General features: G+C 33.7%; 1 protein-coding gene and 1 long non-coding RNA gene across 5 annotated transcripts; both read left to right on the top strand.

The window, feature by feature from the left end:
• Positions 1 to 2,671: 2,671 nt before the first annotated feature.
• LOC107772110 (agamous-like MADS-box protein AGL12) lies at positions 2,672 to 10,200 on the top strand. The gene is made up of 7 exons (NM_001325126.1): positions 2,672 to 2,853; positions 3,761 to 3,845; positions 5,213 to 5,274; positions 7,899 to 7,998; positions 8,096 to 8,137; positions 9,970 to 10,011; positions 10,108 to 10,200. Exons 1-7 carry the CDS (start codon positions 2,672 to 2,674, stop codon positions 10,198 to 10,200), a joined length of 606 nt encoding a protein of 201 aa, NP_001312055.1.
• Positions 10,201 to 14,096: 3,896 nt separating this feature from the next.
• Positions 14,097 to 24,303, top strand: LOC107772109 (uncharacterized). 4 transcript variants are annotated; one of them, XR_012710231.1, is made up of 6 exons: positions 14,099 to 14,755; positions 17,550 to 17,642; positions 19,991 to 20,144; positions 21,838 to 21,963; positions 22,045 to 22,651; positions 23,965 to 24,303. It is a non-coding gene; the product is annotated as an uncharacterized LOC107772109 (long non-coding RNA). The 4 variants fall into 4 exon arrangements; XR_001644980.2 differs by having other exon boundaries at positions 14,097 to 14,755; positions 19,991 to 21,963; XR_001644981.2 differs by having other exon boundaries at positions 21,838 to 22,651.
• The last annotated feature ends 492 nt before the right edge of the window (positions 24,304 to 24,795 follow it).

The raw sequence follows: 24,795 nt of genomic DNA, 5'->3' as shown, positions 1-24,795 counted from the left end.
TAAAGTGTACAACTAAGATAATTAAGGCAAGTATCAATTAATCATGGAAGCATGGAAGAAACAGACATTTTAAAATGAGAGAAATAAGTGACATGTAGCAAGTTAAGGCGTAAGAAGCAATTAAAGCATGTAACCATGAAGACATGGAATGAAATAATTAACGAAATACAGAAAAGCATGGAAACAAGTATTTTGATGGAATATATACACTTGTCACATCGCATATACGCCGCTACATAAATTCACATAGCTCAAGGGTTCTTAATTCCCTCATATCAAGGTTAGACCTAACACTTAGGTCATTCTGCAAGCAAATCAAAGCTCATCCGGGGCCTTTCCTCTAAAATTAACCTCCGAACCAATCGAATCTAACCAAAACCGAATTACAATCCATAAAGCTAAGATCTTTATACTTTTCTCAAAAGTCAACCATGAGCTTGCTTGGCCAAAATCCGAGATTCAGACCAAACCCAATTATCCATTCACCTCCGAGCCCGGTTATGTAATTAGTTTTGAAATCCGACCTCAAATTCGAGGTCTAAATCCCAATTTACAAAAATCCCTAATTCTACCCAAATCTCTAATTTTTACCATAAAAATCCTAAATTTGATGTTGAAAACTTATGAAATGTAATGGGTAATTGAAAGGAAGTAGATTAAAGCCACTTACCATTGAATTTAGGAAGAAAATCTCTTGGAAAAATCGACTCTAAGGTGTTTAAGGTTGAGAGTTTGTGAAAAATGAGCCAAATCCCGTCTTTCTCTCTTTTTATCCAAGCGCAGATGTCGCAAATGCGACCTGGGGTTCGCAAATTCGAACCCCACAAATGCGAGAAATCCTTCGCAAATGCGAAGACACTCCATCTCTGCTTTCATCGCAATTGCGATATGAATTGTTCGCAATTACGAACACTGGACAGTCACAAATGCGACCATTTGATTGCAAATGCGATCTAACCCAATCCCAGCACCCTTTTCGCAAATGCAAACCTGACAGGGCCCCTCTACTATCACAAATGCGATCCTGACCTTGAAATTGCGATGTTTGAGGCACGTGCACAAACCAACAAAAATTCTAACTCTTTCAAACAATCTGCCACGCGTTCGAGACTCACACGAGTCCTCGGCTCCAAACCAAACATGCACACAAGTGTAATAACATCATACGAACTCGCTCGCACGATCAAAACACCAAAATAACACATAGAACTACGAATCAGACACCAAAACGAATAAAATTTTCAAAGAAACCCAAGAACATGCAACTTTACAACTGGACGTTTGATCACGTCTAATCAACTCCGTTTTGTACCAAATTTTGTAGACAAGTCATAAATACTGAAATAAACATATACCAAGTTCCAGAACCAAAATCCGAACCCGGTAGCAACAAAGTCAACCTATAGTCAAGCTTAGGAATTCTTTAAGCCTTTAAAGCTTGAATTCTTTAAGCCTTTAAATTTCTAGTTTTCAACAAATTACGTTAGATCAAGTTAGGGACTTCCGAATTCGATTCCGGACATATGCCCAAGTCATTCAAATTGCGGTACTGACCCACCGGAACCGTCAAAACATTGATCCGGGTCCGTTTACACAAATAAGGCACAATTTCATATTTTCATCAATTTCCTCATAAAAACTTTCTGAAAAGAGGACACCGATTGCCATGCAAATCGAGGAAGGCTAAACGGAGCTATTTGAGGCCTCGGGACACAGAAATTAAAGGTAAAACTATAAATGACGTATCGGGTCATCATAATTTATCACATAACATATATATATATATATATATATATATATATATATATATATATATATATATATATATATATATATATATATATGTGTGTGTGTGTGTGTGTGTGTGTGTGTGTGTGTGTGTGTGTGTGTGATTTGATGTAAACATGACCAAGTATCCCCATCCAGTCCTTCGGTGACACGTTATATTTCATAGGAAAAATCATCTTTTACCATTACAAAAGATATGAGTTGTCTTTAAGCTGCAACAAGACTGTACATCAGGATTCACCAGGTGTCGTTAAGTCAGTTGACGACAAAATAGCTTAGGCATGGGTACCAAAAAAGAATGTATAATAGTAGTATATTAACATATAGAAAGCTAACTAAGATTCCCAATGATGTGGAAAGGTACTGGGTGCCAACTACATATTCATAGTTAATTCTTTTGTTTAATATCTCACTACACATTCATTTCTCATCGTGCTGGATTTATTTACTAGTTATTATTTTTTAATTTTTATAATGCTATTATATTCTTATAATTTTTATTGATGATATTGATATACTGTCCTTTTTAGTTTTCTTGAGCCGAGTATCTTTTGAAATAATTTTTCTACTTCCTCGGGTAAGGTAAGATCTGCTTACACACTACCCATTTTTAATGAATTGTTGTTGTTGTATTCTTTTGTTTAATATTACTAGTGTGTGGTAAACAGTGGAAGAGAAGAATCAGAATGAGGAGTATAAAAGGGAAGAAAGCATGAGAGAAGAAGAGTGAAGGTTGTGGTAAGCAACAAAGCTAAGTAGCAAACAAGGAGAGAAGTGCAACAACCTCGAAGCTAGTTCAAACTAGTGGGAGGTTGTCTGCAACAAAGCAGCTGTTAATACTCACAAAGCAAAAAGAAAAAGGAAGTTACTATTTTTAGAAAGTATGGCTCGTGGAAAGGTTCAGATGAAGAGGATAGAGAACCCGGTTCATAGGCAGGTGACCTTCTGCAAACGGCGAGCAGGGCTTCTTAAGAAGGCGAAGGAGCTGTCCGTGTTGTGCGATGCTGAAATTGGTCTTTTCATTTTCTCCGCCCATGGCAAGCGCTATGAACTCGCCACTAAAGGGTACATTCCTCATTGATTGTATTGAATATTTTTGTGTCTTCCGAATATAGAAATTAAACTCAAATAATAATACAATACCAATAACATACTCAGTGTAATCTCACATAATTAGTTCTGAATAGTAGTGTGAACGCAAACTTTACTGTTTCTAATAGATCTTCGGCTCACGGATAAACCCAATAATAATATATTTTATTATTACCCCTACCTTTAGAGGCTAACTCCAGGATTTGAAGGTTCTGGGTGTACTTTTGGATTCAACCAAAATCAGCCTTGTATATAAGGTGTTCACTAATAATATATCACTATTTTCTAAAGACATACATATATACATGGAATTTTTGTTGAACTTTACTGGTGTCAGTGACCCCTCTTTGTATAGCGTAGGTCCTCCTCTGCCTACCTTATGAAGGTAAAAAGATTGTTTTAAATAGACCATCGGCTTAAGGATAAACCGATAAACCCAAATAATAATATATTTTATAATATCTAATATAGTTTTTCTCTATTTAAGTACAAAAATGTATTAAGGAGTATTATTACGTAGTGCAGAACAAAGGGTGTGCAGCCACCGTTTTCTTGTTGGAATAGTATTATTCACTTAAATTGAATGTCTTTAGTCACTAAATTCTGAATTCGATTCTTTATGCATAGTGCAACATAACATATACATGTATTTGAATGTTTTTAGCATAAGTTCTCTAAAAATCAAAATACATGTGGAGCTAGCTATAAATTGACAACTATAGAGTTTTGTAATTCAAGACAAGTCTATGCATGCTCAAATTATTTCGTTATTTGTATTTTTGTTATTACTATTTTGTTATCCTAAACTATTAATACTCCTTTTATTTTTAGGTTTTAAGTCTTTTTCTCTTTTTTTTATGTGTTTATTTTTTTGTGAAAGGACCATGCAAGGGCTGATTGAGAAGTACCTGAAGTCAACCAGGGGAGCTGAGGTGGCTGAGGAAGCCAAAGATAAACAAACTCTGGTAATTCTTAAGGATAATTAACAGTCATGTATCCCTTTATGTTTTCTCTTTTTTCTGTTTCTCCCCGGTGTTAGTCATTCGAATTGGAGCCCGATTATATTTGGATTTGTGCCGTGTAGGGCCCCATTCGAAGGGAAGTGTTCTCTACTAAGAATTTTTTCATATCCAAGGCTCGAACCGAGACCTCTGGTTAAGGGAGTAGCAGTCTCGTCCACGGAATGTGATCCTTTACATTTTCTCTCTTGTGGGGTCAATATTGTCCATGCTCTTTACTTTTCATGGGATCGTCTCTAATTGATATTGAAAAAATAAAAGACAGATAAGACAAAAAAATAACAAACTGTGTAATATTCTAAGGATTTAGTACATTATTTTCGTCAATAGTATAGAATTTTTTTTAATTTAATTTGTTATAGATGGTTAGTTATCTTTTTCAAGTTATCAAAGTAATGTTTATTATTAAAAAAATTATAGGAGTAATATTTTATACAACTTAAACTCTTCTTATAATTAGTCAATTTTAGAATGAGATGCTGCTTCTAGTGATATATTATTGCATGCATGACACGTGGAAAGTGACATGCGTAATAAGATATATTCAGACGAGTGGATAGATAACAAAAATTAATTTACGCATATGCGGGATTCTTCATGTTTTGTGACTTTCTTTTTAATAATTGCATTATCAGATTAAGTGTCACGAATTGGATCGATAAAAAAGAATATCCTTTTTGTAATAAGTCAGGAGCCCTTCCTTTATATTTCTTGCTTTTTTGACTAGAAAACAACCTACTGTTAAAAGGTACCCTCCCTCCCCCCCCCCCCCCCAAAAAACCCAACCCAAAAGAAAAATTTGGAGAATAAGAAAGAAAATCTTTGATACGGAACAAAATTTAAAGGGTGTCGGTTTTCAAATTTTCTTTATATTTATTTTCTAATTAAGTATTTGTTTTCAATCTTTTCTTTAGGGTTTGATATGAAAATAGTAAAATGTAGCAAGAATTTGTAGAGAGTCCGACGCTCTAAAGCTTCTAGTGAATTTTGATGCCAAGTGAGAAAATCTGGGTAATAAAGAAAGTATGGATATGTGTGTCTATTTTTTAATTTGTTCTTTTCTTTTTGCTTGTGCTCTTTATTAAGAAATTTTTGGTTTTTGCCATTTTTATTACTGGGGAATGAAAATTAGCAAAAAGAACTAAAAATGAACAGAATATGCACTCAAATAATGAATAGGGCTACGACGTCTAAATGCAAAATTTTCTTACGAAGAAGTTGTATTATCTGGAAATAAATATATAAAGAGACAGAAGTTTCTCTTACTCCATATGTTAGTAATGAATAAAATGTATATATATTATATTCTTTAGGATCCAAAAGGGGAGATCAACATGCTGAAGCATGAGATTGAAGTACTCCAGAGAGGCTTAAGGTATATTTTTCAATTCCTCAATTTTACTATTTGCTTTTTAAATGACATTGCACGAAGTATATCAATAAATTTCTAAAAGGTTGTCTTTGATCCAATATGAAAGCATATAAAATACAATGAATTAATTGAAATTTGCAGCTTCTCTAAAATGTGTTTAGCATCCATGGTTTAATTTTACATGAAGTCCTTATGGGTGTTTGCGGAGATTGAGTAGTATATCACATATCATTTATCCTTGATCTAAGGTCTCGGATTATGAAAAGAGAACTTTTCGATATGAAAACCTATTAATGAACCTATTCGATGCATATTTGAATTAATTAACCCAATAAATTTCAAATATCATTGTTTAGCATAGCATCTATTAGGGGTGTACATAGGTCGGGTTGGTTCGGATTTTACAAGTACCAAATCAAACCAATTGTGTCGGGTTGTTAAATCTAAAAACCAAACCAAACCAATAAAACTCGAATTTTTCAGTCTCGGGTTGTTAATCTCATATATCATATACTAGTTTCTGGATACTCGTATTGCATGTGTACATCGTAATTATGAGTATAAAATTTTAGAAAATTATATAAATATAATTAAATAATGTGTTGAGTTATTAACAAAAAAGTTAAATAAAAATATAAGTTGAAGAAATGAGGAATGGTGCGTTAAAATACTCTTAACATTTATATCAACCCAAATAAAATCATGTTACGGTGGATTGCATCAAGTTGTAGATGGATTGAACACATAAACACTGAGGAAGAAAAATATACAATGGATTGTTTTTATTCTAAAAGAAATTGGAGCCATTAGATTTAATAAATCATATTTTGATGATGTGGCATAATATTAGGTAGCCATTGAACAATACTATATCAAATAGTACTGAGCTGGATCCCAACCCCTTCATTTTAGTGAATTATGGAACAAACAAAGATAAGTGCTAAATTATTTTATGTTTAATTTTCTCAAAAGATTAAATTTCCTAAAATAAACTCAACAACTCAAGTACTAAAGTGAGATCCAAACGAAGTATGTTAACCCTAAAAATAGCGTAAAAATAAAAGAAATGGTAAATAATTACGTGTCTACAAGTATTAACTATTTTTTTATATCCTTTAGAAAGGATAAAGATAGCTCATGACTGAAAACAAAAAGAGAAAATAGATAAAATCAAGTTTAGACTTCATTAATGCAAAATGTTAGAGAAATATAATTGTTCCTCGTCAGTTGTGTAGAGTTTCTAAAGAGGTTTATAGTATCTTGAGTCACTCCATCCATTGCCTTAGGGGTCGTTTGGTACAATGGTGTAATATTTCATGGGATTAGTTATCTCACCTTTTATATGGAATAACTAATCCCATCATAGTTTAAAAGTTATCTCGGGATTAACTAATACTTCAAATTAAATATGAGATAAAGTTAATCTCAAGTCTTATCCCGGGATTATTATTCTTATCCCATGTTCCAAACGGCCCCTTACAATTTGGGATTAGACACTTAGATTCTTTCACACGGTATCAGAGCCAAACTTTAATGGCACAACCACCTCATCTCTTCATGTTTGCTCTGGGTTTCTCTCCTCAACTCAGTCCATTGAACAATTGAGCCATGAGTTCCTCTCTTTCTTCCATGATTAATGCTTTTTCTGATGAATCCGTCATTTTTGAGTATTAAGTTTTTTTTCCTTTCCTCTTAGCTCTTTGTTTTTTTTAATATCAGGGTTTCAAGAATGTAACAAAATGTATTGTGCCTCCTGCCACATTCATGTTTTTATTGTGGAAAACAATAGGACAAATGCCATTGAAAAGTGTACTATCTTTAGTCAAAAAGAGCTTATAATATCTTGAGTCACTCTACTCATTGCCTTAGAGGTCATTTGGTACAATGGTAGGATATCTCATGAGAATAGTTATCCAACCTTCCTTATGGGATAACTAATCCCACCATTTTAATGTAAATGTTATCCCGGAATTAGCTAATACACAAAATCATACATGGGGAACCTTATCCCGGGATTATTATTTTTATCCCATAAAATTTTTTTTCATGGTATCAGAGCCAAACTTTAGTAGGCACATTAGCACAACCACTTCATCTCTCTCCTCAACTCAATCCATTAAACTGTCGAGCCCACTCTTCTCTTAGATTCAAGCCACTCTTTAGCATGTTGAGCTGTCTCTCTTCCATCTTAAAAAACAATTCAGTTCACGTGTAAATTCTAAGAACATATTACACGTGCTGGATGGTCTTAAAGAAATACAGTTATCCTTCATCAATCGTGCAAGAGTTTATAATATCTGGGGACCTCTCCATCTATTTCCTTAAGGTTTTTAGTTTGACGTTTAAATTCTTTTAAATAAAGTAAGAGTTATACCGGTCCAACTAATATTTATTGATATATAATTAGGCTGAATTTTATAGACAGTATAAGCAATCTTTACACTATCACTTGCGTAATTTAAATCTTTCCTTATGTGCTTTAGTACTTTGACTTTATGTTGAAGTGTAAGTTTAGTTATTTTATATGCCATTCAAATTATAATTTGTTCTTTCCCTTTTTTTTAATTTATTAAACTTTTTTCTTAATAATGATATAAAGTTTAATTATCCAAAAACTTCTCCTTTAGCTACATGTATGGAGGAGGAGCTGGAACAATGACACTGGATGAATTGCATTCACTTGAAAAATACCTTGAACTTTGGATGTTTCATATTCGTTCAGCAAAGGTAATAATTTCATGAAATTAATAGTTTATCAATATTATTTAGTGCATTTTTATTTATATGATATGAGAGTTATTTATATAAACAATATATCTTGCAGATGGATATGATGTTTCAAGAGATCCAGTTGCTGAAAAATAAGGTTAGGCAATCTCCAGCTTTTATACTTAGAAAAAGAAGTTTACTGTTATTATATATTTTAATTTAATGCTTTTGAAATTACTTATATGTTTATGTAATTAGTATTTACATGATTGGCTTTTTTTAGTTTCTTTTAATTTACAGTAAAATATCATAAAACGATTTCATTTGGTCAATCAAAAATTAAAGCAAATATATGGAATCTGAACCGGTTTCGGTAAAAGGGATATTTAAAAATGATGGAAAAATATACTTGAACTAAATACACATAGTATTGCTCAATTCAATTTTTGTTGTTTTTGTATTTAGTTAACATTTTGAAGAGACTGACCAAAATAGTCAAAAATTTCTTCTAATTAGTTCAAGTTGTTAGAACTTTTTGGGCCCAAATAGATCAGAATAACATGATATGGACTCATTAATTAAAAGGGTTAAGAATTAACCCAATTAGTTGTCCACTCAACCTCTTCAACAAAAAATAGCCGGAGGAGGAATAATATATGTATAATTTATATTTAATATGAGTATAATCGTGTGTAACTATTGTATAATTTATGTATATAGCTAGAAAAGTAATAATAAATATGACTGGTTACTTGTGTAAATCCCCTGACCACCGAAGCACTTGTGAATCCCTTTTTCCTCGGGCAATATTCTGTTATTTGGTTATTTTTGCTGAAATGAAATTTTTTAGAAATAAAAAATGTTTTTTTGTTTCTAAAAAAAGAAAGAAATAGTATATATTCTGGAGAGTTAAACTGTTTGGGCCAAGTTTCTGGGGAGAAATAAGTGATTTTGAGTAGGAGAAGAAGCTTTCTTTTTCATTGTATGAAAGAAACATAAATTTATAGCTTCCTCAGAATTATTTTTTTGAAGACAAATCTTATCAAATATTTTAAATTTACAAAATTATCTTTCTTATTTTAACCTGTATATTCCTCAAAGGTGACACAATTAATTATGCAAGAGGTACATCTTTACCAAACTATCTCTCTATAAATTGATGATTAATTAATTATGTACTTCAATATGTTTAAATCAACATAAAAATCAAATAATTATGTAAGATGTTCAATCCTATTACTTTGAGTCAACTGTATTTATATTTGTTAAAATTCTTAATTTTTTCCACCTTTTATTAAATAAAACTGAAAAATTATTAAAATAATCATAATAAATATCTAAAATGATTGACTTAATTAAATAATACTAATTGTACGGTGAATTAATATATGACCTTTTCATAGTTTGACACTCAAAAGCGCCTTTTAGTAATATTAACAAAACGAAAGCTATTTTTGTAATACTGAGAAAAGTGCGTCTTAAACGGATTGTTGAAATGCAAGCTGCTACTTCCAACTTACTTCTCTAAAAATCTAATTTAACGAAAAACATTCAAAATAAACAGATTTTAGAAGTTTGGCCAACTGATCTTTAAATATTAATATTATAAATGCAAATGTCACTTATATATATTTTGTAAATTGTGATATTAGCTGCAAGTCGAAGACTTCTTCATAGAATCGGATGCAACATATAGTTATCGGGTTCAGCTGAACCCAGTACTTTTGATGCATGACATAAATTTATATGTAAAAATCACTAAAATTACAATAAATAGCATATATAAAAGTGTGAGTGATATGCTTAATAGCTTGAATTATTATGCTACTTTTGTAATAGTGGAGTTTGTTCTACTTAAAAAATGATATGAATTATAGGCTTTTATTGACAAATATCAATATCTTCAAGTGTGCTATAAAGTTGCTAAACAATATTATGGTAGCTATTTTAATGCATTCTTTACTAAACATGTTTTTACCTTTATATTAGGAAGGGATACTACAAGCTGCAAACAAATATTTACAGGATAAGGTAAGACACAACAAAGATTAATTTTGATTTTTTTTTTTTTTAAATGAAAGTAGTCAATCTTAAATCTTTTTTTTTTTTTCATTGTCTATTTTGCAGATAGAAGAACAATACCCTGTCACTAACATGACATCGACTTTGACTGACTTTCAATGCCCACTAACTGTACAAAATGAGATATTCCAGTTCTAACATATGCTTTCACTGCATAAGATATGCTTATGGTGAAGCATTTAGTAGGGTAATTAAGGACATGTAATAATTGACTGATTAGTTTCAGTTTCGCCTTCTTTAGCCGAGGGTCTATCGGAAACAGTCTCTCTGCCTTTTCAGGGTAGGGGTAAGGCTGCGTACATCCTACCCTCCCCAGATCCCACTTGTGGGACCACACTGGGTTGTTATTGTAGTTTCAGTTTGGAGTGTGAACTTGATATGAACATATAAGTATGTTTATTATATGTTTAATTTAGGTCATATGATCTAGTGTGAGTGTCTCTTCATAGTGTGTATGAAGTGTAGTGCTACTTATAATTATGTCATCTAAAGATTCTAAGTGCTTTATAAAATGGATGAGTATTTGCTAATGAGTGATTAGTTCCTAGATCTTTGGCTTGTTACTGATCGGCTATATCAATAATATGATCCTTATTTGTGTTTTGAAACTCAGTGCTTGAGAATCTTATTTTGGCGCAATTGCATCATATATATTTAAATTCCTTCTTACAAATATTTTGTACATAAGAGAAATATATTAGTCCAGTGTTAGTTATAAGTGTTAGTTATATGTATCTATTTTTAGTAACGAAAAAGGGCTGAAAATACCCCTATAGTATTCTAAATGGTTTGTTATCGCGCTCTGTCCACCTATTTGTCTGAAAATTCATCTAACGTTATCTAGAGGTTTGAAAATACCCCCACGACTAACGGAACCATATGTGGTCCCAACTTTTAATGTGTTGTCACGATTTGATTGGGACACATGGCTATTTGATCCAGGAAGCATATAACCCACCCCAAATATCCACACGCTCCATTTTTTCGGACCACCCATAGTAAAAATACTATTTCTACCTACTCATTCCTTTTAACCCCATTTCATTTTATCTTGGCCTCTCCATCAACTTAGAGCTCTTAGTAATGGCGTTTTAGGATTTAATTAGAATTGCTACCTGCTTCGATTTCGTGGACTAAAATTGAAGAATCTCTCTAGTCTTACTTGACTGAAGAATCACTGAAAGTAAGTATTTATTATTTTGGCTAAGCTTTTCGGGTTTGGGAATATTTTGGGAATCGATAAATATTGTCTCTTTCTTTGTGTTTAATAGGTCATATGATATTATTATTTGCTCCTTTATGCATTTGTTTTTAATTTTTGTTTGGGATGGGCCCATTCCTCTTTGTCCGACATGAAAAAGTTAGAGTTTTTTCGATTTTTAATGTATTGTTGGGTGGGTGTTAGGCGACATAACTGTGGCCCTTTATTTTTCTTTATTGCTTAGATATTTTTTTCACTTTATACCTGACTGACGTGGTCCTGTTTTTTGTAATTTTATTGTTGTTGCATGTAGATATGTCATAAGAAGGGTTGATAAAGTAGAATTGTAATTTAATCATGGTGATGATTGGGAACTCGAAACCAATTTATCTTATTTAAAAAAGATGTGCACCTATTGAGAGAGTATGAAGTAGACCATTTGTAACGACCCGATCGGTCGTTTTACTTTTTAGAACTTCGTTTTCCTAAATAAGATTTTCCATACATGTTTTTACTGATTTATGACTTGCGGGGATGGTTAGTTCATGATTTGGAAGAGTTCGGGTTGAAATCGGAACACTTGGTTCCTTAAGTTAGCTTAAAAGAACAAGTTTGACTTCGGTCAATATTTTAAGTAAACGACCTCGGAATTAGAATCTGACAGTTCCAATAGGTTCATATGATGATTTCGGACTTAGACGTATGTTCGGATCAGGTATTAGATAATTCGGGAGCGTTTTGACGCTTAATAGTGAAAGTTAGTTCTTTGAAGATTTTAGAAGTTCTTTAAATTTGGTTTGAAGCAGGTTTTGATGATATCGAGGTCCAAACGGAATTTCGAGGCCGGAAATAGTTCTGTAATGTCATTTAAGACTCGCACGCAAAATTGTCATTCCGAGTAGTTTAAGTATGTTTCGACGCATTGGAAGTAAATTAAAAAACTTGAAGTTCATAAGTTTGATTCAATTGGTTTTGGGGTATGATTCTTAGTTTTAATGTTGTTTCGGGCGTTCATAGAGTTTGAGCGAGCCCGTTTTATGATTACAAACTTGTTGGTATGTTCGAGCGGATCCCCGAGTGTCAATCGGACGAGGATCGGACCAAGTTAAAAATTTGGAGCAAGAGCTGAAACTACAGCTGCTGTCATAATCACAACTGCGCTTGGCCAGCCCCAGGTGCGGGCTCACAGGTGTGAGCCACGAGTCGTAGAAGCGAAAGAGTGAGGGCAGTCCAGGCACCGCAGGTGCGAAAGTTTTGGCGCACCTGTTTGACCGCAGGTGCGAGATCAGTGGTCGCAGGTGCGGGCTGGTGCGCAGATGTGGTCTTTTGAGCCCACAGATGTGGAGCTTGGCTAGTAAGGGAAAATGGTCACCTGGGATGGCTTTTTCGCAGGTGCAGGATTGCAGATGTAGCCAAGGCACCGCAGGTGCCAAATCGCTGGAGGCAGTGAGATTCATTTAATACAGGACTTAAGTCATTTTTACACATTTTCTTTCACTTTTGGGCGATTTGAGAGCTTTTAAGGAGGGGATTTCGACCTAACTTTCAAAAGTAAGTAATTTCTACCTAATGTGAGTTTGATACATAGTTTATAGGTAGATTATAATATGTAAAATTGTGGAATTTATAGGTTAGATGGAAAACCTAAGTTTTTGATAAAAATGAGATTTAACCATGAAAATGATTATGGAACTTAGTGAAAGTCATATATTTATGTTCCTAAGGTTATGGGTAACAACTTCCTTCGAATTTTTTTGAAATTCGGGCACGTGGGCCTGGGGGGGTAAACTTTAGGAATCTCGCATTTAGGGTTGGGTAATTACTTTAATAATGTGGTTATGAACTTTTAAGCATAAATTGATTAATTTATATAATATTAGACTAGATTCGAGTCGTTTGACATCAAATTTGAAGGTTTAAGTACATTTTTGAACTGGGAAGTAGGCTTTGAGACGAGGTAAGTCTCTTTTCTAACCTTGTAAGAGGGAATTAATCCCAGAGGAAAATTAAATAAATGTGTGTACCTATTGTCGCGCTCCCTTTTTCCCTCGCGGGGAAGTCCGGGTTTCGACGTTCATGGGGGAAATAACTCGTTTCCTTTTGGGAATTGGGTATTTGAAGAGTTGCCACCTAGCGAATTATGGTGCGTTAGTGCACCTAGAGTAATTAACTCATGGACTAGTTTGCATTACCAGAGATTAGGGTAAGGGCTCGAAATAACCTTGAGGGGAAGGTGTTAGGCACCCCTCGTGGTCCACAACGGTGGGTCCCGACCGAACTTAAACTATGTGAATTAGTCATTTTAATAAATAAATAGTTTTAATACATACTCGCAAATAAAGGCATGTTTTGACATTCTAAGTACATGTATGATTCAAGTAATGAAAACAAGGGAAAATGTTTGAACAATTTGCACATATGTAAAGAAAAGTAAATTCATTTAAACAGCGGGAGTTGGGAAAGAGGGATCCTAGGTTGGTTAGCCTACATGATCATATCCACACAATGTACTACCAGAAATTAGGTCTATGGCAACGCTTCTTTTGGCAACGGTTGTATAACCGTTGCTATAGCAAATAATGTATTGCATAATTTTTTTTTAAAAATAATTGCTTACAAAATGCCCTCCATATTCTCTAGCTTTAAGAGACTTTAAGGATAATTTTATCTTTAACCATGCTAATGCATGAATTAAAACCTTAATATTACTAATGTCATGATTTTTTATGCATTACTTATGCATAGGATAATGTCAAGTATGGTTTATAATTAATACAACTTGAAAAAAGGTACCAAACAATGTATTAGTAATGCATAGTTGCATACAACTATTTTTTCGTACCAAAACCTAGCTGCCCCACCCCTCTCTCTCTTCGTTCTTTGTCCAAATTCACGAGACTCCATTCCTGTTTCCTCTTTTTTTGCTCCAAAACACCACAAACCTCATAACAACAGGTAAGGTCTCACCATTTCCGGAAATGCTTTCAAGGAGTAGCAAGTACTTTTGATCTTTGACCAAATCATAAGCAGATCCCCTCTGTCTGTTTCTGCTATGGCCTCAACGTTCGAATTCGAACGGCCATTTTGACTTAAGATTCAAACTCTACTCTAAAAATCCCGCCCAAAATCATAAGAACCCTAGGTTCCGCTTATAAATAGTGGTGTTGGAGAATATTTAGGTTCAAGGTTCAGCCGCCACTCTACCCCTTGAACTTTACTAACTATGAAAAGCCTTAGTCTCATTTGCTTAACTTAAACAACAGAAACGTTTCATTCCCTAATCAAAACTTTCCTATCCGAGAACTCTCTCAAACACGGCCTAGAATCAAACACAGCTAATTAGCCATTGTTATTCTCTTTTAAAACATCTCTGTCTCTGTTGACTTTAAGCAAAGCAGAGAGTTTTGAGTTCGCCCGATTCTAGTTCGAATCTGTTCGTGACAAAAGAGTAGATTCGAGGTCGACATCCCCAGTCTCACTGCCCAACAACAGGTAAAATCTGACTCATCTCGATTTATTTTCTTCGTTTAAATACACTTAGAAAATCATGTGTTAGGCTTTCTTTATTTTGTCCTGTTGAAGTGTGTTAGTGACAATTTGATAAGGATAGAATCATGTTCTAGGACTTGTATGTTCAGATTTTTCTCATTGAATTCTCATGGTGAAACTGTGGTATTAGTTACTGTTTTGGATAGTGAAGGAGCTATTGATGATATTTGAGTATAAGCCATGCCTTAAGACTAATATGTTCTATTTTTTGTTAATAAATCACATAGAAAATATTGTAGTTCTCCTCTAAGCTTGGGTGCTGAATAGTGAAATTCTTTATGTAGTATAGTTTAAATAAAAAATGCTCTACTGTTTAGTTTGGCTCATTGTTTCGGTTATATGGGAATGCGATTCTAGTTTTCTTTTATTTGTATCTAGCGAACCGTGTTGAAGACTCATTCATACATAGAAGTCATGTCTATAGGCTTACACAGCTCCTATTCAACTTGAAACAACACCCTTTTATTTTACACTTGTATAAATCAGTAGTTAAGTTTAAGACCAATATTTGTGATTCTTTCCTGATTAATCTAATCACATGAACTTGTATGGAGTCAAACCTGTCTTCTATGTGATAGCCAAAAATGTCAATCTTTGCTTATTTCTTCGTTCTTAGTAAGTTTTAGAGTTCTGTTCAAGTGAAAGATATCAATTAGTATATAATGCATTGAGTAAGAATGTGTTTAGGTTTCAAGTAAAATAATTGTTAATGTGCCTAATCATTGTGTGATAGAAAGTTGTTAACATCCAGTAGATTAAGAGTTGAATAATATGTAGTTTATTTTTGTTTATATGTCATACTTGACTATTTAAGTACTTCTAGGAACACACGTGCTTTGGTGAACATTTCTTGTCCTTTGATGAATTAGGCATTGGTTTAAAGGAAGCTTTGGTTTATATGGCCATGAATCAGTTGCGCTTTTGCTTTCTTCTTGCTATTATAAATATTAAAATACCCTCTAATTCCTCACTTTTTTTCTTTTGTTTTGCATGACACACGAGTCAGCACACTTTTTATGTTCTCACTGCCTCATGTAGCGACAAAACAACAAAATTATCCCGCATGGGATGCTGGCTCTGAAGCCAGTCATTTGACCTTTTGATTTCTACATTTCTCACTTTGTTGCTTCTTTGTGTTTGGCGACAATTTAATTGTTATCTGATCCTATACCAATTCAGCGGGTTGTTTACTTCTGGATAATTATATAGGTACTCATTTTTACACAGAATATAACACCTAGATAAGGACTTTAAAATCAGTGGCCTAACAACTCTTTTTCCTACTCTTCCCTTTTAACTCATCTAGTTGCCATTTTACAAGGTTAGAATAATAGACAAGTATTAACTTTGAAGCAGTAACAAGCTTTTCTGGACACACTTTGAAATTTGACCTATTATTTCCCTTTTGTTTGAAGCGAGTCGAAAGTTCCTGTTATTAACATCAAAAGACGATTTTGTAAATCAATAGAACTTTATCATTTTTCTTCTAGTCTAACTTTGACCTTTGCTTCGGGCGTTAGTCCACTTTTGGTAAAAATCATTTTCTCAAATCTTAATTAAGAGTTCAAGTGCACTACTGTTTGACTCCAAACTTAGCGTACGTACAATACTTATTTTATAAAACATTTAGTCACTTATATTTTTAGAAACTAATATATTTTTTACATTATAATACTTAGCTTTAATTAACTTAAGTTTGACCGGTTAACCGTAGTTAGCAGATCATATAGGGTGCCTTCATAATCTTCCCTATAGGATTAATTAGAACCCCTACCTGGAATCTCTAAGGTTAAGCAGACCATAAAACATAGTTAACTTTAAGCATTACTTAGCTAAAATTGGTGGTGTCCTAATTCACCTTAAAACTAATTAGGTGGCGACTCTCTTTAATTAATTAAACTTTCAAAATTACCAATATATTATACTCTAGTTTAACCCGTGTTAACACTTAGTAGATGCTCGTGACTTGTGACATCCCGATGTCGTGCTTGTGTATTTATTCCGCACTGTTCATTATGAAATATTTGATTAATTAAAGACTTAAAAATGACTTTTATTGATTAGTGTCGGCTGACCTAATTTCATGAGAGACACCATCACGACCGGGTCGGTTTTAGGGTTATGACAACCGCTTATAAAAATTCATGTGTATACCACTACTCCTTAAGTAGTGAAAAAGAATAGTGACAGCTCTGAAGAAACCCACTCTGATGAAGATGATTTGATTCGGACAAGGTTTGACCACGCTTGATGTTTGATTTGTGTTATTTTTGTCTTCTTGCTATCGCATGAAATCCTTTATTTACTCAAGTGAGTATTTTACTTGCATTATCTTATCATATTTTGCTTGCATTTGTATGTTGTCTGATAATTTTCTTTCTTTAGGGATGTAAACAGAAGGTAGGCTGGCAAAATCTTCATCTTCTACTTTTGTTTTTTTATTTACTTTGATAAGTCTCCATCTTCTTTTTAATTGTATTTCATAATGTTCTACTTGGCAATAAAATGAACCTTTCCCTTTCGTTCGTGCAATTCAGAAATGAACATATGCGGTAATCAATGTTTTCTTAAAAAAGCTTAATTTTTATAGGTAAAATGACATTACATCCCTTTACTTCTGATATATCAATCATTTTAACCAACACGAAAATCTATCTCCATTTCTTTGACTTGATGTTAGTAATTTGTTAGCCTCGGTTTACATTCTGTAGTTCATTGCTTTCCCCATCCTTTGCAGGTTCCTTCATTTGCAGACGGTGATGATGAGAGTAAGGATGATACTTCTGAAGAAAGTGATGAAGAAGAGCCTCAAAAGAAAAAAAAAATCAAGGTCTGGATATGTTTCATTCATGATATTTTAACTTGTATTTCATTTTAGTTCATTGTCTAACAATTGTGTTTCACAGCCCTCTAGCATATCCCTAGTCTAACAATTGGATTTAACTAGAAAAGTCATTTTTCCTTGCAAATATTTTCGATTAAAAATCTAGTCATAATATAGATAGTAATTAGCTAGGGACCATTCCTTGCTAAAACATAGCTAGAGATTTTCCCAAGCCAAATTTATAGCTAATTTTTACGGGGAATCCTAATTTGGCGCTAAATTTAGTTTTCCAAAAGATCATAGGTTAGATAGGGACACATTCCGTAGCAAATCCCTAGCAATGTGTTAGCAAGGAACATCTCCTAGCTAATCTATAGCTAAATTTTAGAGGGAAATCTATTTTGGCGCTAATTATTTTTCCCGAAACTTTATCTTTTAAGCTAGGAATATATTCCATTGCTAATCCCTAGCAAAAAAGCCACTAAGGATGTTTCCTTGCCAAATCTACAGCTAAACTTTAGCGGGGCATTCCAATATGTTGCTAATCTTTTGTGTTAAATTTGGTTATTTAGCTATGGCGAATCAAAGTTAATCTCAAGCAAATTATTATTATTATGGCAATTTATTAATTAGGAATGTTTAAATATGAAAATCTATCAAAATTGGCGGGGCCACAACCCACATATTTAAAATAATTTTTCTATGTATAATTAAAATGATTGTTTTGTCCTGTCATTATTTCTTATTCTATCTCACCATCCTAATTAAATTTGTGGAGAAGTCATCTAGACTATCTTTAAGAGGATTTAGAAATAAAATATGTTTTTGTAAAAGAATCCAGATTAGCTAGCTAGCGGGAAGGTGTAGCTAATTTATAACAATTTAAAATAAGTCCTTATTAGATAATAATATTTAAATCTCAAGCCAACCCTTTTTCTTAAATTTATAGGGTTGGCGCTAAAGAAATTCAATAAAATCCCCCCCCCCCCCCAAAAAAAAAATTTCCCGGCAAACATTTCCCCCATTTACAAAGTACAAACAATTCCCTCCTAAAATCGAGACATAAGTTCATTAGGTTTTCCTTTTTGCCCACCTCCGCCGTGATCTCCACAGACACTACCACCTCATGCGTCAAATTTCCCTCTAGCCTAAAATTTGCAGGGACGTCTCATTTTTTTTCTTTTGAAATGTGCTCTATGTCAGAGGCGGATCCAGAATTTGAGGCTTATGAGTTCCTACCGTAATTTCAAATTAATATGCAATAATAACTGGGTTCACAGTTAGATATTTACAAATATTTAGTGATTTTTTTAATATAAATACAGAGTTTACGCAAGAGTTATTGGGTTCCCGGAAACCCATATTCCATGATGCTCTACATCCGCCCCTGCTCTATGTGCCAATACTTGCTTCAGTGAAATACAACGAGGAAAAAGAAAATCTCAATAATATCAAAGTTCAAACACAAAGTTCATTCGGGTTTGTTTCACAGTACTAGTCTTAAGTTTAAACTTACTTGTGTTCAGATCCTAAACATTTCTATACTAGCATTGCATATTTGCAAAATTACTTTTGGGATTGACCATTGCATATTACCTGTTTGATGGAATGAAGTGAAATTTGTTGGATAAATAGTAAGAATTTGAAAGAATTAGTAGGAAGCATAAATTTAGTATCAAATATGGATGGACAGAAAGCAATAACGAGTGTTTGAAAAGGAAGTGAAGCATTAAGAAGGTATTTTCATGAGATGGAAATTTCTGGACCTATTTGGTTTGCCTTTTCTTATATGTCTTCATAACTTGTTGGTGTGTATGTATAGTACAATTTTCAGGTCCACCACATCTTGCTTCATTCCATAGTAAAACTATTATTATGTCCTTTTGTTGTCAAATTACTTTCTTCTGTGCTTTTATATTTTTGTTTTGCATTTGAAGTATTATAGTGTTACTTCCCAATTATGGAGTTCAAAATGTTAGTCTAAGTTTTCTACTTAAGTTTGACATAAAGTTTTTGTAGCATAAATGTATACATGCTTATGACTTAATGACATACATTGAGGCTTGGTAGATGAAAGTAAAATATTTTGTTATTTATAAAGTTTGATCCTAAATGATATTAGGAGTCAGTAAATTTGGCCATTTAGCACCATTCTAAATGTATGTATCCAGTTATTCCATCTGCTATAAGAGTGACTAAGTTGGACGTAGTTGGATGGAGTTTCTTGATATTGCCTAGCAGTCATGAAATTAAAATTAGTCATCAATTAAAGTTTATATTATGCTCAAAATTGACTGGCTAAATTTGTTCATATTTTACTTCTTCTGGTTGGTTGATGTGTTACTTCTTGTTAGATTTTGATCAGGAAGTATGCTAAGAGGAAGAGGCACTAAATGTAGTTGGGGAGGTCGTGGGGGCATAACTAATAAAGGCGGAGGAGGATACCAACAACTACTGAATAATTCTCAAGCAGATATTAGTGAACTATCAACCCCTACATCTCAACAGGTAAGTTCAAACCAATACATCTAGTGTAAAGGTTGAAGACTTCAGAAGCGCCACGTAAAGACCCAATGGAAGCTCAGGGAAGGCATCTATAACACCTTCAATTGAGTTAACTGTACATGGGTATTGTTTATACAAGTGATGCTTACAATGCTGATTGAATATCAAATTCCATAAGGGCATTCATGCTGTTCACGAAATTTCTTTTTGTTTGGGTCTTGCTAATCCCGTATCTTAACAAAAAAAGAATCCAAACAAACATTATCTCTCCAGCACCAATCATCAAAGTACTTGCCGTCACCAATGTTATAAATCGAGTTGCTGGCTCTTATATAAGTCAAATAAGCACTCAGAAAGCAATCCCACCATTGAAGACTAACACATAACATGGAAATTGTAGACAAACTTGGAAAGGAGTCGGACTTTATTCATAGAAAAAGAACTGCGAACCCATTGATCTTCGCCAAAGTGTAACATGTCGTAGAATACTTGCGGTTTTAAGCATGGAGATGGCGGTGAACATATCTCAGCAACTAGGTTGGTCAATGTTTCCAGATTTTTGAGGTCCGAAAGTATATAAGCACTATTTATAAGGTCTCAAATAAAATTATAAGTACAAAAACCTAAAAACAAAAAAGTATCATTCAATTCATATCAAAAGAGATGTTACATTTAGGAGGATTAACACAAGTATCGAAGAAGCCAAGCCGCACATGGTCATCGTTGCCAATGAACACACCATTTTCAACATTACCGTAAATGCATTGATGTCTGTGAATACGATGGAGTCGAATTGTGACTTGCCTGAAAATAATCAAATAATGTGACAAATAATCTTGAAATAAATAAGGTAATTCGATAAGAATACTTACTCCAATATCCTCAGATCAATCCCAAGTTGTTGAGCCTCCCACTTGTATTTTTGCTTGTTATTTAATTAGGTTTTTAGGGATGTGACTCTTTCAACAACCACTATGACTTTACTGCCACCCGCAATGACTTTACTGTCCCCCACAACTTCTATCAAAGAGTGTAAGTGTGGTCTCAGGATGAATAGACAACGCATTTGTTTTAATTGATTCAAATAATTCTGGGCAGCTTCCACACTAGGATACAATTGCGCACTCGCTTCCTCCTCAGAATCTTTGTTTCTTCTTAATATGCAATTGTTAAGTCATGTGTTTTGAAAACCGACTAAGTCTTGGTATAGGAGTATCCACCATAGAAATCCTAACTGGAATATTTTTCACTTTCTCCATGGTGGAATAACTTAAATTATTTTGCTACACGCCATGGTGGGCAATAGAGAAAAATATTGCAGTTACGATTTCTATGGTGGATACTTCTGAGGAGGAAGCGAGTGCGTAATTGTATCCTAGTATGTAAACTGCTCAGAATTATTTGAATCAATTGAAACAAATGCGTTGTCAGTTCATCCTGAGACCACGCTTACACTCTTTGATAGAAGTTGTGGGTGACAGTAAAGTCATTGCGGGTGGCAGTAAAGTCATAGTGGTTGTTGAAAGAGTCACATCCCTAAAAACCTAATTAAATAACAAGCAAAAATACAAGTGGGAGGCTCAACAACTTGGGATTGATCTGAGGAAATTATTGTAGTAAGTATTCTTATCGAAATAACTTATTTATTTCAAGATCGTTTGTCTCTTTATTTGATTATTTTCTAAAATATTTTCAGGCAAGTCGCAATTGGGCTCCAGCATATTCACTGCCATCAATGCATTCAGGGTAATGGTGTATTCATTGGCAACTATGGCCACATGCAACTTGGCTTCTTCGACATTTGTGTTAATCCATCCTAAGTGTAAGAACTCTTTTGATTTGAATGATACTTTTTTGTTTTTAGGTTTTTGTACTTATAATTTTATTTGAGACTTTGTGATAGTGCTGAGGGTATACTTTCGGACCTCCGAAATCTGGAATTGACCAACCTCGTTGCTGAGATATGTTCACCGCCATCTCCATGCTTAGAACCGTAAGTATTCTACGACATGTTACATTTTGGCGAATATCAAAGGGTTGACAGTTCTTTTTCTATGGATAAAGTCCGACTCCTTTCCAAGTTTGTCTACAATTTCCATGTTATGTGGAAGCCTTACAATGGTGGGATTGCTTTCTGAGTGCTTATTTGACTTATATAAGTTCCAACAACTCGATTTAAGTAACATTGGTGATGATTAGTGTTGGAGAGATAAAGTTTGTTTGGATTTCTTTTTTTGTTAAGATACTGGATCAGCAAGACCCAAACAAAAAGAAGTTTTGTGAACAGTATGAATGCCCTTATGGAATTCTGATATTCAGTCAGCATTTCAAGTATCACTTGTATAAACAATACCCATGTATATTAACTCAATTCAAGGTTTCATGGGTCTTTACGTGGCGCTTCTGAAGTCTTCAATCTTTACATTAGATGTATGTGTCAACGACAAACGGTTGGGCGAAAAATTCAAAAAGTTGAGCATTCATAAAAAATAGCCGATACGTTGATATTGGTAAGTTTTCATATATTTTTTTCTTCAGTTAATTAGCTATTAAATATATATAAACAATTAAATCTTTATCCAGATTAATTTTTCTGAACCTCTTAAAGCAAGGTTTGTTTTTTTAATTTCTAATCAAAATTATATTGATTTAGTTTGCTTTGTAGTTTTGTTTGATATTGGTGTTCCTTGGTAAAATTTGAGGGTGTTATTAACTTGTTAGAACCAGAAAGCATGTGTGTTTTGAAATTTGGAAGAAGATATGCCTTTTGTCATTATCATCAAAACGGTCATCAAAACCTGTATCGTTGTCTTGATAGAACTAACATCTACTTCAGTCCTTGAGTCAGCTGCATGACATAGATATTGGCATAATCTTGTCAGTTAGGCTACATGATGGGCCTAGTCTTTGATGAATTTTTTTCTTAATCTAGTTTCTCTCTCCTTATCTGCAACTCCTATAAATTCTATCATTTTTGTTTCTTTACTTAAAAAAACTCTTCTTTGATATATACACACACGGGAAGTATGTTTTTTTCCCCTAAAGTTAGCATTGTTCATTTTGAAAAACTCTTCCTGCCTCATCTCTTCCTGCCTCATCTATTACTGGATGCATTGCATGTATACATACACGTTACCTAGTGTATGAGGCTTAATTATCAACGGTGGCATATCCGGTGGACCATGTATAATTATCAACTGTATAAGCATCTTTGCTTGTTTCTTCATTTTCTATGGGAAAGGGGTGTGACAGTATTAGCGTATTATCCATAGAGAATGACAGTATTATCTTATTCTGGGCTAGTTAGACTGTTTTTCCGTGTCACTGCTACGGTTAGTAATAAGGTTCCACCAATAGGGAATTGCTACAGTTTGATGTTGGACTTACAGCAACATGTACCAAGTTAAAAAAGTAAGGGACTCATTTGGCGGAGGTAGAATGGATTTGATTGTATTTGGATTTGCAGTATCACGAGTCCTTGGTATTGTTGTCATTATAAATTTTTCCTCAGAATGAGTTTTGGAAATGTCTGAATTGCTGTTGAAGCTGGAGCTTGAGTACAATCAAACAAACTCCTTCATTAGCTTTCAAATACTCCCCTAAGACCTGTACTTAATTTTTAGAGTGAATTTCATTACTATAAGTCTTGCTGGTCGCCAAATCATATACTTGCTGTCTTTATATGGTTTGAAGAAATGCATTCGTCGATGTTAGAAGTCTTTGCCTGCACACATGGATCACAGTTTCTGATTTCTTTTTGTAGTTATTTTCCCTGGTTGCTTTGTTGATTTTGATATTATATTGCTTTGTCTTCTCGAAACAGGAAGATAATGATCTCTCTGAAGATGAAGAATAGGATCCTCTACTTGTTACGGGCTTGGTAATTGAGGAACTTGAAAGCACAGTGTGATTTTTGGTGTCTTTTCTGCCGGAGTGAAATATGAAATTTGTTAGATACTTGTTTACAGATATCTTGTGGGTCAGGAGTTGATGAAAAACCTTTAGGAAGATCTTCAGTCTTGTTCAAGAAACATCTCTTGTAGTTGATTTCATAACTTTCATAACTTTCATTAGTTAGAACTTGCATGCCCTTTTTTCAGGGGAATTATATGAAATTTATGTTATTGTAGAAGATCAAAGTGGAAGTGTTTGATACTGTCAAGAGTAAACTTTGTTAACGAAAAAGAAAAAGGCTTCATGATACTTTCTGTTGAGTTACTGGTTATCAACAGAAAGATGGTTGTCCTGGGGTGCCTCTCTTACAACCTTGGTTGCAGATAATCGATATGTGTTTTCTTTCTACTGCCTTCTCTTGATTATTCCTTTCTTACCCCACCCCCCCCCCCCCCTTTTTTTTTTTTTATAAAATAGGTGGTGTCCATGATCCACCAACTAAAATAGGTGGTGTTCGAACCTTAGGTATTATTTGCCTTTGCTTGTACTCCATAGACAATTAGGTCACACCCTCGATATATTATATTTATGAGCTCACTCTTTAACCAATAATACCATTCTTCCGATGTTTCGATATTCACCTATTGGCAAGATATAGCATACACAAATCAAGAAGGAATTTATAAAAAGCCCATTCGTTCCTTTGATACGTCTTTCCTCTACAACGCAAACAACAACAATAACAAATTCAGTAAGAATA

The sequence above is a fragment of the Nicotiana tabacum genome, chromosome 6 (assembly GCF_000715075.1).
Source record: "Nicotiana tabacum cultivar K326 chromosome 6, ASM71507v2, whole genome shotgun sequence".
NCBI classification, from domain to species: domain Eukaryota; kingdom Viridiplantae; phylum Streptophyta; class Magnoliopsida; order Solanales; family Solanaceae; genus Nicotiana; species Nicotiana tabacum.
Note: the sequence above shows the minus strand (reverse complement) of the source record. Positions and strands in the feature narration are given on the sequence as shown.

Excerpts from the sequence above, each read along its gene's own strand:
- LOC107772110 (NM_001325126.1), top strand. The coding sequence starts at position 2,672 with ATGGCTCGTGGAAAGGTTCAGATGAAGAGGATAGAGAACCCGGTTCAT. Across the intron at positions 2,854-3,760 it reads TATGAACTCGCCACTAAAGG|GACCATGCAAGGGCTGATTG; the intron begins GTACATTCCTCA and ends TTTTTGTGAAAG. Across the intron at positions 8,138-9,969 it reads TCCAGTTGCTGAAAAATAAG|GAAGGGATACTACAAGCTGC; the intron begins GTTAGGCAATCT and ends CCTTTATATTAG.